This window comes from Meleagris gallopavo, chromosome 2 (assembly GCF_000146605.3).
Source record: "Meleagris gallopavo isolate NT-WF06-2002-E0010 breed Aviagen turkey brand Nicholas breeding stock chromosome 2, Turkey_5.1, whole genome shotgun sequence".
Lineage (NCBI taxonomy): Eukaryota > Metazoa > Chordata > Aves > Galliformes > Phasianidae > Meleagris > Meleagris gallopavo.
The window spans coordinates 38165571-38179161 of record NC_015012.2 but is presented as its reverse complement, the minus strand read 5'-3'; the positions used below and the strand labels follow the sequence as shown (position 1 = coordinate 38179161).

General features: G+C 34.3%; 1 protein-coding gene across 4 annotated transcripts in view; it reads right to left on the bottom strand.

The window, feature by feature from the left end:
• Positions 1-13591, bottom strand: part of SIPA1L2 (signal induced proliferation associated 1 like 2) — a 109158-nt gene that overhangs the window by 16172 nt on the left and 79395 nt on the right. For 3 of the 4 annotated variants that reach the window (XM_003204027.4, XM_010707008.3, XM_010707010.3), the window contains exons 15-17: positions 10741-10965; positions 8222-8375; positions 5149-5368 (exon numbers count right to left, since the gene is read on the bottom strand). In XM_003204027.4, the coding sequence (XP_003204075.1) occupies positions 5149-5368; positions 8222-8375; positions 10741-10965 (599 nt within the window). Of the gene's footprint in view, positions 1-5148; positions 5369-8221; positions 8376-9093; positions 9311-10740; positions 10966-13591 lie in introns of those variants that run through there. The other variant, XR_792520.2, reaches the window with a different exon arrangement.

Here is a 13591-nt window from a genome sequence, read left to right as displayed (position 1 = left end):
CGATTAATCTATAATGTTAGTTCATGCAGTTATGCAGTCTTTTAGAAAGATACCATGAGCATACAACATAGTAGAAGAGATGTTAATTTTCATAACTATCTTAAATAGTTTAATATTTTCCTTATCTTTCTATAGCAATCTTCACTGTGAATGAATATTGTGGAATAGACACAAAGATGCTTCAAAACTGCATTAAACACAAATTTTAAACTAAATTTCATCTAAAGATACTGATGCAATCACTTTTATTAAATAGTACAGTCAAAAGAAAAATGATTTTTGCTTTTATGATCTGTCAAAATACCTATTTTTTTCATTGAATACTTCAGAAGTAGATGACTCTTCCATCTAACTATTCTAGTGCTTTAGACTACAATATTTACAAGTGATGTTTTTTCTAGCACAATACCATACATAAAAATCACTGAAGGAAAAAATGCACACACACATGTGGAAGATTATTCTAATGTAAGAAAGTGGCATGTTGTCATTGTCCAGAACCATAATAAAGAATACTGAAGTCTATCTGAATTAAATATTTGACCTAAAAATCCCAATGCAGAACACTTTACAGAACATTCCACTGCACAGAGCAACGATTGGAGCATGTAAAATTAGAGCTTTGCAAAAAACTGGTGCTTTTTTTGTTTTTATATCTGGAACATGAGAGGAAAGGAGTTTTGCAATTCTCTATCAAGAACTGGAAGTCCCATGAATCAAATTCAATGCCTGTGAGGTAGAAATCCTATTTACTGTGGACTTTATCTTGTTCTACAACTTACATGAAAGCATTGTTCCACTACAAATGGAAAAGATTTGACAATTCTCTGTAGAAATGTATTCCTTTATAATCATTTTTGGTATGCCAAAGTCGATGATATATGACATGAAACTACTCATCCATCTGTACTAATATTATATTTTCAATTTCTTATAAACACACACAAAGTCTTATCTAACGTTATCTTGGAGTAAAAATGCTTTGTAAGCTCAACAGTAGAGAATACTCTAAACTTTTGTACATGATTTGGGAATTGTAGGAACCATATTTGTGCTAGTAGAAGTGTTTTATATATTGCTGTTGGGGAAAACAGAGAGAAAGCCTTATTTGAAGGCTGGCAAGCCAGCTTTTGGTTCTAGACCAGTAGGCAGGCCCTAAGGGGCAGCCCTAGTTTTTATACAATCAAACCTACAGAGGCTGGTTGTGAAACTTGTCAGAAAGATGCCTGTACTCAGTATATTCTGCTGGCTTTCCCAATTGAAGTGTAGCAGTGATATATTCACCAGCAGTCAAGCTTCATTACATGTTGTCTTTGTGAGAACCTCACTTCACCTTAGGGTGGATTCTATTTGGACCCTGACAGAGCAGCTTAACACTTCCTGGAGTAAGAGATTTGAATATTGATAGCTCTGAAAACTCAAGCACTCATTTTGATGGCTGATATTATAAGCAGGATAACTGAACAGGCATCAGTGTGCCACTGCAGAATAATAAGGAGCTCTAAAGACATAGGCCTTTTTGTGCATCTGAATCTCAGAGAATACTATTCATACTTTAGGAACACTCTGGCTAGGAGGAATTATTTCTATAGCAGTGCATTTGCACTGCCTCCCAGTTTCTCTTACCTTCCTGTTGCCTACACATTTTCTTTGTATGAATGCAACATCAGCAGCATGCAGGCTGCTTGCTGTTTTCATTTTTGACTTATGCAAAGGTGACAAGTTACATGCACACCTCTGCATTTCCTAGAAGGTATGCAGAATCTCAAAGGTCATTATCTTCATTGCCTGCAAGTTTGGTTTTGAACCAATGCAGACTTATTCTTTTATTTCCTTGAGGAAATAATGCACATTATCTTTCAGATTACTTTATTTCTTCTTCTCCAATTTGGCACAAAATCATTGATCTCCTGGCTTCTGGTCCTTTCATTTATGCCACTTACTTCCTGTACTTACAAATTTTCTTTATTTTTATTATCGTTACATTAAAGTAAAAGCATTTTCAAGAGTTCTTATTTTCACCAGAATTACATGGTAAACTCAGTTTCCAATAGAGATCTCCTGAAATAGAATGTTGTCAGTTCCACCCCTCCTGTATTCAAAGAGTAACTAGAAAGAGAAAGAAAAAAGATTCACCTGGCTTAACCCTTTTTACTTCCAAGATAACTATCTTGCTTCAGTCAAAACCGCTACTTTCACGTAGAGATCGTAGGCAATGGAAGAATATCTGCTATGTATGCTTACTGTGTCCATAAACTAATACATTATTTAATAAGCAGATTATACTCAAAAGGTGCTGCAAGTGAAGGAACATAGAAAGTAATATGCGGACATAAATCTCAGAGCCTCTTCCAGTTCTTTTTTCCTGCAATCAGTAATTACTTGCCAAACATCTCCCACCTCAGCACTGTTGCCTAGGGTTGACCAAAGACGCCAGCCTGCTAGTAGACTTTCTCATGGAACTATGTTTATATTACTGTCAGAACAGTGGGCATGTGCCCCAATAACTACTTTCATGCTGAACTTCTTACAGTTGTTTCCTACAATATGAAGGAAAACATTCAGAATTTGCTAGTGTCTTATTACAAAATGTTCCCTTCCTAACGACCCTCATCAGTGAAAGTATCCTGCACCTTGCTCCTTTTCTCAAAGCACAGCATTCTTCCTTCCCTCTTTTTTTTTCATTATAGGAGTGAACCATGGTCTCAGTCTGACTGCCTCTGTATGTCTTCTCAGATTTCTCTCACTTATGTTTGTACACTAGTTCTGTACCTGTGGTTCTTGTTGTTTTCATTCCTTCACTGCTAGTTCAGCCACCATGAATTGGCAAGACAGGGATACATTTGTACCTGCAACTGGGCAGGGTATGTGAGAATCACTCAACATGAAAAGCACTGTTTCAGGGAATCTTCAATGTCCCCAAGGTAAAATTTCAGAGTTCTCAGCTACGAAAGTTCTGCTTTCTGGTTTAAGTTAAAAACTAAGATAAAACAAATCTTTCTGCAGTTGTGTACCATGTGCAATCCACAGTACTCATTTCAAGCTCTACTGAAAGTAACATTTTTTTCAGTTCACTTCCTCCAGTGATAAAATGATAAAAAAGTCCTACAGCTTTATTTTCTCATCTCCTTCCCACAGTGAACATCACACAGTTTAAGTTCCTGTTTCCATATTTGCACAGTCATTTTGTCTGATTTTCTAGCAATCTGAAACCCTTCAGGTTGCCTATTATGCTCTGTTTTTGCTGCTGCTTTGCTTCTCTATTAATCACAGTCTATTCCTTGCTAGAGGGGTCTCACGAGACTTGGTGCTGCCACAATATTTCATGGAACACATGGGTAATAACATGCAAGAGCATATCTAAAAATGAATTCTGGTCAAAACCACAGTATTTCTACTGATTTCTTTTAACATTAAATATCAGTAAAATTAAAATGTTTTAAGAGCACAAATGGATGCATTTTATGAAAGACAGTACTATCACAGCTAGGAGTCCAGGTATCTGAAACTAAAGCCTCAAACTATTATTATTAATGCAATAGAATGGAAATATCTGATATGTGCTAATTATAAAATCCTCCCTAACAAGAGTCAAGATTAGTTTCTTATAACCAGACATTGACTAGCAATATTTTGAAAATAATGGTGGGCAAGTCATTATGTGTTTGTTTTCAGGTGGCAATTACAGATAAACAATTATAGCTTCCTTAAGACAGTCATCATAACAGATCGTTTATCACTGGCTTTGAAAGGTACTTTTAAAATACAGAACCAGAAACAGAAAATAGGACCTGTGTATGAAAATAACACGAACTATCTTGGCTATTAACAATCAGCTTCACACTGACTAACAGGATACTAATTTCATGTTTTTTTCCCCCACTATTCATGTAAGTGTCTGTATCTAAGACACACCGAGAAGGGAAAATAATGTAAGACAGTACAAAAGACTAAAACTCCACAGCTGGAAGAGCAGTATAAGGCCTGAACATGCACCATTAGTCGCTGTGTGCCAGCCTCCAGGATACTGAAGCCTCCAGCCTGATGAAGATTTGATTACTTTGCAGATTAACCATCTTAACAAATTGCTCTACAAGCACAGGTCTAGCAGGTGTAAAAAAAAAGACAATCAGGAAGCCATTTTAAAGCTCTTAACACATTACAAAATTTCGAATTAGTCTCAAATGAAAGAAAACAGAGCTTCAATAAAAGCAAAGGATCTTCCTATTCTGAATTTATGGTAAAGAGTTTCATGCTGATGGAAGAGGAATAGTTTGAAGTTTGGCAAAAGGTACATAAAGCTTGCATTTCCAGCTGAAGCAGGAGTTTAGAAGTTTGTAATGACAGTTTAAAATGAAGCTCAGTATAATGCACCTCAGTGTTACAGGAAAGTGTTTTTTCATATAACTTCATACTGAAAACAAGTGATTGCTAGTACCTTAAAGGCATGATGAATGACAGAAGCCTATCATTATTACTTCAGTTATTTGTCTATATTCTCTCTGGACATGGGTCTACAAGCATCCTCAACATTTTCAGGAAATCCACCCACAGCTTCTCAACTATCAACTTCAGAGTTCCCAGTTGTTCTACTATTTTTGTAAACTGCAGTCAGTTGCGATATAGTATTAACGTAGCTAAGTACTTCTTTAGTTCTAGATTTCATGTCTCCTATGGCCAGAGTGAAATAATTGAGCAGCATTTAAAAAAAATAAAATTACCCTTATTAAGTATATAAATATGTGGCCTACATATATGCATCTGTGTATGCAGATTTGGGCTGTGGTATATAAGCATTCATGTATTATACGATGAATGTAGCATTAATTTGAATGTACACATACACTGAAACAAAACAGGCCAGTTTGGCTTGATTGGGCCACTACTGGAAAATAAAATTATAATCAGAAATATCTTCAGACAATTGTTTGTTATCGATTACTGATCATATGAAAATTTCATAGGAAGTAAACACCATCTCCAAACATAATTAACATGAACTGATCACCAAGGTAAGCATAAGCATGTACTGATGACCAAATATGCTTTTACCAGGACCAGAAGACTGATGCGACATTTCATAATTTTCCCTCAAAAATAAATTCAACATATATTCCGAACTCAGCAACAACAGTGACAATCACTTACTCCTCAGATTTCCCATTCCAGGAGTCAGGCTCATTCTGGGAGGCAACGTGCTGTGGTATGGTGGAGTAGTGCTGAATAAGATATCATTTGGGAGAGCCTGGTCTAGCACTGAACTTCGAGAGCTGGCATATGAAGATCCTCTTCGATTGCTACATATACTTTCATCTGACAGGGTACGATAAAGTGTCCTCCGTGGAGAAAGATTTCCATAAAATGAAAACTAAACATAAAAATATGGAGATATAAGAACATATATTACTGGTTAAAATAATTTCCACTAGCATATCCCATCATCAGGCTCCTGGGAGTATTCTTCTGGGCAGGCATTCTGAAATTGTTGAGCTAACACAGATCAGAGATTTGTTCCATCACATCAGCTCTACTGAGGCCTCAGAAAGTTGAATTGGATTTTCATACTTTCTCCTCTTGATATTTTGGAACAAATTTCCATGAATTAATCAGATTTTGTGCAGCTTTATTAATTCTAAATGTTAAATGAAATCTCCATAGCATTATGACAGCAATCTTTTTTCCAGCAATATATGTATCTAAGGCTACCAGCTCTTGGTAACATTTTTTGAAGACTAACTCTTTGATTTTAATTCGAAATGGCTATGCTTTAATATTTAACATTCTGAACTGATATATGGTGCAATATAATTCATTGAACAGTAAGAGTGATTTTAGAGACTGCATTTCTACAAATATCATGAAATAGGCTTAGTGAATAGGATAATAGAATTTAGTGGAAACTGTTACATATTTCAAAAAGTTATTTAACCACAACCCAAACATCTACAGTAGAACAAGACGTTATTGTAGTGTGTAAAACTGGGCCATTCCACTTCATAAGTCATTCTTCAGCACTGCAAATCCTGCTATTTCTCACATGTATAAAGGTCAATTATTTTAATTATTTTAACTGGTTTCTCTTGCATATAACAATTTAATATCTAGCCCTATTTTCCATGTAACTAACTACGAGAAGCATACTCTCTATGAAGAAAATATGCTCAGGACCAGTAACTCTTCAAAACAGTGAATCTAGCATAGAGTTAAAAATATCTACATTGTTATATTTCTGAACAAAATTCACTCACTGATGAATGCTTCTAAAAAGAATAGACAGAAATGCTCAATCATGCCACAAAGAACAGTCTTTGCAGAACAGTTAAATGTACTTCATATCTTTAGTTCAGGAAAGCATCTATCTTGAGGACAATACAGAAAATGCTTAATTGTTAGAATGTTTAACTATGTCCCAAAGAAGATTAAGGCAGATACTCAGATTCTAATCTAGGAAAGCATCATAATACCAGCAGGGGGAAAAAAGAAAGAGGGGGGAAGAGGGGGTGAGAGAGGATGATAAGTTCTAGAGATTTGGCTGAAAAAACACGTAGGAATAAATGTCAGGCCAAATCCTTATTTTAACACATGTAAAATAGTGGTCATGAGCAGCAGTCCTAAATGATTGGATAAAAGACACACGCAACATCCATAAATATACGGACATTAAGTTTATGGTATCCTTTTATAAGCAGTGGTTAAAGAATACCAAAAGCTGCTGAATCTTAATAGGGACCACACTGGGCAAAGGGTTGAAAACCCTTCCTCTGTGAATTAAAAGCTTCTCCAATTCTCTTTAACACAACTGAGATTCAGCAAGCATTCTGCTACAACTCTTGTATATTTCTGAAGTCTCTCAACATCACATTGTATTTTTGTCTAAAAAGATTGGCCAGTAGCTCTTCAAATATGTTAAACTTTAATTGTTGAAGCTTTACAGAGTTTCAGAGCATGACAAAAATTAAACACTACACATTCTAGAGAGTTCACTATTCCCTGATCTTTGAAGAAGGTGAGATAAAATGAAACTAAAGATGTGATTCAATTCTGTTGAATTTTACATACTCAGAAAAATTACATTCTGGTTTGCTGTCAAAAGCAACTGACTAAGCTACAGCAAGATAACTACTCTCTACAAGGGCATAATCAAAGACTGGATACTGCTAATTCCTGTGGCTTCCTGTGGGGATCCCTTGCAAATCAGAACCCGTGGTCTCTCTTACTTAGATATCTTGAGCGGAGAAGGGGACAAGTAGTAATATATCTCAGAACGGCCACACTACCTCATTTCTTATGTAGGCAGCCTTGAAATTCCAGAAACATTGGCAGTTCTTGAAATCATCACAGAAAGCCAAATTTTGCGCTAATAGTAATTCATAAAAAGTTCTAGGACATTATTCGTAAGAATTCAACTACTACATACTTAATGTACTTAACATACTTAACATATTGCACTTTAAAAATACATATAATCTGAATTTTAAACTCTGCACTTAGAGGATTCCCATGTGTTTCTTTTGTTCAGACATGATGATTATGCTATTTAGCACACTGTATGAACACCAGGGGTTAAGGGGGCATTGAATTTATATCTGAGTGTGACAATTACTCAAGCAATTCAATTGCTTTGTTCTTTATTGCAAATTAAGCCCAAAAATCAGAATCATGTATACATGAAACCTGGTAAATATTAAATTCCCTATACTCTTCTTGTGAACTTTTTAATATTCCTGATTGTCTTCATTTGGTATAGAGTTATGCTCTCCTCTAACACCAACAACTATGCCTTTTGAGTACTTCCAACCACTGCTCATGCAAAATTTTGACTTGGACAGAACTGTCTGTACTGAGTAGCACAGGACAGGGGAAAGCAGGTTTACTTTTATTCCTCTGTCTAAATATAATTTGAGGTGAATAAATGTAACCACCCAACCTTGAAAATGTTACTCTTAACCTTTGAAATTATAATGAACTTGCTCAACCTTTACAGTTAAGCAGAGTCATACTCAGACAAATGTTGTATTTCATACATAATCATGAAGTAGGTATGATTTTCATGATGTGGGAGCTGATGTTTTGGGATTTATGGTGAGTATTTAAAGCATTCGCAAGAAATATACTTAGTTTACACAAAATGTTGTTGCCTTTCCTATAGAAATTTTCGGAATGCCAGAAGATCATTTCTAACATAATTGTGTCTGAATTATATACAGAGAGAGTAGCTAACCTTTCTTCTCCCCTCCTCCACAGAGATGTTTTCTGGAAGCATCAACTTCAGAAAATCTTCTTTGGACAACACTTGCTGGCTTTCAACAATGGCATTCCTCACGGCAGTTTGAAGTGGACTTGATGCAGACACAGCATCTATATCATCATATACTCTGTTGAAACAATTGCAAAATAAGCAATAACGCTCTTGGATTTATTTTCAGTCACAAAATAAAACTTGTTAGACTTATCTCCTGCTACAGCATGCTTTTATTTAGAATGTTCCAGGCATTTTATATTAAACTGTTTGTGGATTTTATGGGTCCAAGATGAAATTCTTAAGTCACTGAAAGATCTGAAGAGGGAAGAAGGAAAAAAAAAAAAAAAGAAAAAGAAACAAACAAAAAAAGAGCATAATGCTAGTTTCTCCCAACTTGCCTCTCTCCTTTTCACACACGAGATTTCTGTATTGTTAAGGTTTTACTCATATCAACATTTTCAATAGTTCCTCACAAATAAAAAAAAAATTAATTTCTTAGCAAATAAGACAATCAAGATTTTTTAGTTTGATATTGTATCCAAACTGAAAAAATTACTATGGTCATCAAGAGCAACATTTGAGGTATATTTATAATCAATTCTGCCATGTGCCAAGTGTGTTTCATTATCAGCAATTTCATACAGCTATTTAGACAAATAAACAGCTGTCTTTAATTATCAGTATATAAAAATGTATTTACAGTCAACAAAGGACTGTCAAGCTGAATTATTATTTTTCACCCTCCTTCCAGTGAAAAAGGAGAGAATTTTAGCAGATTTACTCTTGAAATGCAATCTAAGGAACCAGAGATTCCCAGTCACATAGAACATGCATTTGAATCCATTACTTACTGTCAAGTGCAGCATAATCAGTGACTCTGTCCTCAGCGGAGAGAAAACAAGCTTTGCTATGGTAAAGTGTAATTCTCAGTGAATTATATCCTATAGTGGCACAACATTCAGCAATTGACCTGATTTCCAACATCATTGCTAATTAGAGATGTTATTTTATTTCAACATAATTATCCTCAGAGGGATATTTCCTCTCTGTGATGTATAGAAAGCTTTCCTAGAAAGAAAGAGGTGAAGAAGTGCTCTAAACCATGGAAAAACCTGAAAATGTTTTCTGGTATAAGAAGTGCTGCCATATTCAATTAATATTTCATAAATTGAACTAGCTCTTGAAGATGCTTTTCAAAATAGCTGTGGTTTCATTCTAAATGCCATGCCTCATTATGCAATTTTGTTTTAAGGATTCTATTTGAAATAAAAAGAAATGATTTCAGAGGTTCATTAATTTCCAAATACAAAAACTTGTAGGAATCAATGAAGCTACTACTTTCCAAATGCAAGTACTGCTATGACTGAGCAATTTAATATTTGAAAGCCTAAAATAAATAAACAAACAAATAAACAAATCATCTGTACAATACCACAAAGAAATGTAAATAAAAGGAAAGGAAGATAGTAAAGTTGCAGTATTTTTAAATTTTGAAAATTAGAAATGTTAGCAATAACATCAAGCTCTTATCTCATAAATTTGTACACATATGCATTACAAAGTATTAGATGCAAATATCCCATTCCTATTAAACAAAGTAATCCCATATTAGGCATTTGAAGATCAGATGCTGCATGCCATCTTGTAAATTTATCAAGATATGTAGGACCGAATATGATTTATTGAGGTACAGAACTAAACAAATTATGCACAGAAAAATATCAAAGAGATTACCAGACAAGATGATTCTGACGGTAACAGAAATTTAAACATTTGTCATAAATAGCAGATTCAAGTATTAGTTATTATTGCTGCAGTACTTGGAAAGTTTCATGTCTATTTGAATATCTGCATCTTTTCCTTTGAATGCAAGTGTTTTCCTTCCACCTAAGAGTAACAGTTTCTTAATGAGCTGTTCCTACATTAAGTTGTAACATGCAGCTGTTGACTAGAACTGATAAGATTATCTTTGTCTAAATGTTATTTGCTTAAAAAAATTTAAAGTGCACTTCTATTGAAGCCTGCACATTGTGCTTAATCTCTTGAGCATCAGAGATTAGGATTAGAGACACTTGATCTTTGTCTTGTGAGGTCCTATCCACCAGTTCCTACCTATTTGTTAAAATAAGTCAGAAAAAAGTATATGGAAACCACTCAAGTATCTCAACTGGCATTGTTTTTCCTAATTACCCACATAGATATGTGCTAAATTTATAGTCACTTCTCTCAGTCTCTAATGCATTAGTTGACAAAATAAGCAACAAGGTAGGAAGGTTTAATACAGAAACATTAAGAAATAAGCTATTTTCAAGTAACTGTAATGTTCCTGAAGATTTCTAGAAAAGGCCTTTAGACATAATACAATTGTGGCTTTCCAACTGTTACAGGAATAAACCAAACATTTGAAACGGAATCTGTAATTTTTCATCTTTCTGTCCTATTTTAAAATATATTTTCATTGCCCTTCTGCCCCAAACATAGTTGAAAAGAATTCTTACTCGTGGCATTCAGAAATTTCAGATTCTTCAGGTGTAGGACTTCCTTCTGATTTCTTCCATCCAATGACGTATTTACTCACTGCTCCTTGTCTGTGGTATGGTTTTGAAACTGACCCAGAAATCTGTTGACTACTATTCTGCGACACTATGTAGACTTTGGAGGTATCTAAGGAGCCACTCTTTTTAGAGCAATGTGTTGATGGGCTTCCTGAATGATGTGACCCACTGAAAAAGTGAAGGAAACATACAAAAGCAAAAATGAAATCTGTTACACAAAATAGCAAATCAAAAGTTTTTCCCCATGTACTCAGATATAATTCTCAGTATTCACTTTTTCTCAAGTTAAAATCAAGACAGCAGCATCAGTACAGTAATTTTCTACATATTGCTTATGTATATGTATATATATTAAAGAACTTTGATGATAATAAAATAATAATGAGCTTTTAAAACAAATATCTTCAATTTTAACTTGCTAGAAATGCCAATACAAACCATGATTGTGAGACCAAAAATTTAAAGAACAAAGGTCTTTAATACAAAATACATGGATTTCTATGTGTTCTTTTTTCAAGTAAATATGTACATACAACAAACATCATTCATAGTATAATTCAATTTATGTCAAGGTAATATATAGGGAATTACCCCAAATATCTCTCTAAGAATTCTATGTCTCTTCCACTTCACACTGATTTTTCAAAGTTTATGACAGTTTAAATTCAGGCCTTCATTCAGTACCATTATCTGGATGATTTTAATGGTCTTTTGTAATACAAATAATAGCATCTAACTGACTACTCTCAAAATGATTCAAAATGAACTAAATCAAACACTTCCTCGAAGTGTGAAGTTGTTCTTTTCATCTTGCAGGCGAAGTAACCAACGCATTCACAAACCAAGAGTCTGAACTAAAATTAGAGACTGGAAACTGAAGCAGCAGCTCCTAACATTCATTGTTGATTTGCAAATACTAAACACAGTGCTACCTTTTAATGTAGTACAGGATTCATTCACAAAGGACCAGAAGATGTTGTTGAGTCAAACACAAGCAATGCATATGCACAGATGTCATTACATCTGATTAAACTGCATGATATGGAAGAAGCTTCAAATATCTCTCTTCTTCCCCACAAATGCAGAAACAAGATCAGAAGTTTTTTGAGGAAGACAATAAATGAGGTGGTGTTAATAGCAGTATGGTTGCTTTCATGCTTGTTATCCTTGCAAAGGTGTAAAGAAATTATATCAAGACATTTATATAAAAGCATAATCAGAATAATTCAGTAACAAAAATCTGAAGTCTAAAGGTAAAGAAAGTATTGAAGCGTAATGTAAAAAACATATCAGACTGACAACAAGGACACTACCCAGAGTATTTCAGATTTTTCTATGTAAATAAACTCCAGAAAAACTGAACATCCAGCTTCATTCTGTACATTTTAAGTAACAGGACATTTTTCTAAGAAATGAAATGCTTATAGAAACTTGCTTTTAAATGAGTTCAAAGTAATGGTTGGAATAAATACTGTATATTCTCAGCATCCAAATGGTACTGATGGTCTATGTGAGGAAAAAAAACCTAAAGGCAACGGAGCTGTTTCAGCTACAGTAACCTAAAGGCATTTGATAATTCATGTGTGTACTTAATATAAAATAGGAGAGAAAAAGCCATTAACAACATAGCTGCAAGACATAGTGTTGTTCATAGCTCAAGTCAATCTTGTAGTTTGAAATAGTATTTCACACAGCAGGCTTAATTCTCAGACATCAGTATTCGTATTTTTAAGCGGTTCTTTATCTGATCATGTTAGACAATCAAACCAATTGATGTCCAATTGAACTTAATTTATTCATAGAATCATCACAGAGTCACAGAATCATGTTTTTTGCTCAATAAATGCAATTTTAATAAGGAAATGTTGTATTTATAGATTGATGACTTTCCACTAGTCTGTGGGCTTGTTTTTCAGTTTTACGCTGTGTAGCCATTGTAAAACAAGCTCACTGTTTAACATTTATAAACTAATTCTGAGTAAAAGCCTTGTTTAAGGTAGAGCTTCATCACTGCAAATTATGAACAATTAAAAACTCAATGTCAGACCAGCTGGAAAATACACATGGGATGTGGCAGTAGATAGCACACAAATATTAACATTCTTGCTTCTCTTTGAATGTTACAGTATTGCAACATCACAGTTATATAAAGAGATTTTTTTAAAATAATATAAGCCTGCAGGTGCTATATAGGTGATGTCACATTTTAAAATGAGCTGTAAAATCATTTATCACTCCAGGATAATTTGAAGGACGCTGAAGAAAAGTTTAAATAATATGGGTGGGTCACATAATGCAAGTCTGACATTTTCTTGTGGTGAAAGGATTTGGCACACAGATTAAAAGCTGAACATCGCTGTAGCAAAGTGGAATTGGTCAGTCCTAACATGAGTTGTCACCTCAACTATAATTGCTACTTCGTAAATGCCTGGATAAACTCACTTAAAATCTATATAATCTATATATTTTTAATTGTTTTTTAAAGGATTAAATGTTTATTCCAAATAAGTGAGCAGCATAATACTTAATAGCTGCATGGAACCTTAATTATGAAAGCAGCCACACAAGTGCTGAAAATACATATTTTAGCCAACAGAAATCAATTACAGCCCTCTATGATGAAGTCCAAGAAAAGAGCATATTTCTGCCTAGTCTGTAAAACTAAATTTCAACACATACAAAGCAGAGTAAATCTGGAGTTTCTACATTATCACAGATGTGGTAAAAGCTTAATTTGAAAGTATGTACCTACTTTTCTCACACACACACACACACACACACACACACACACACA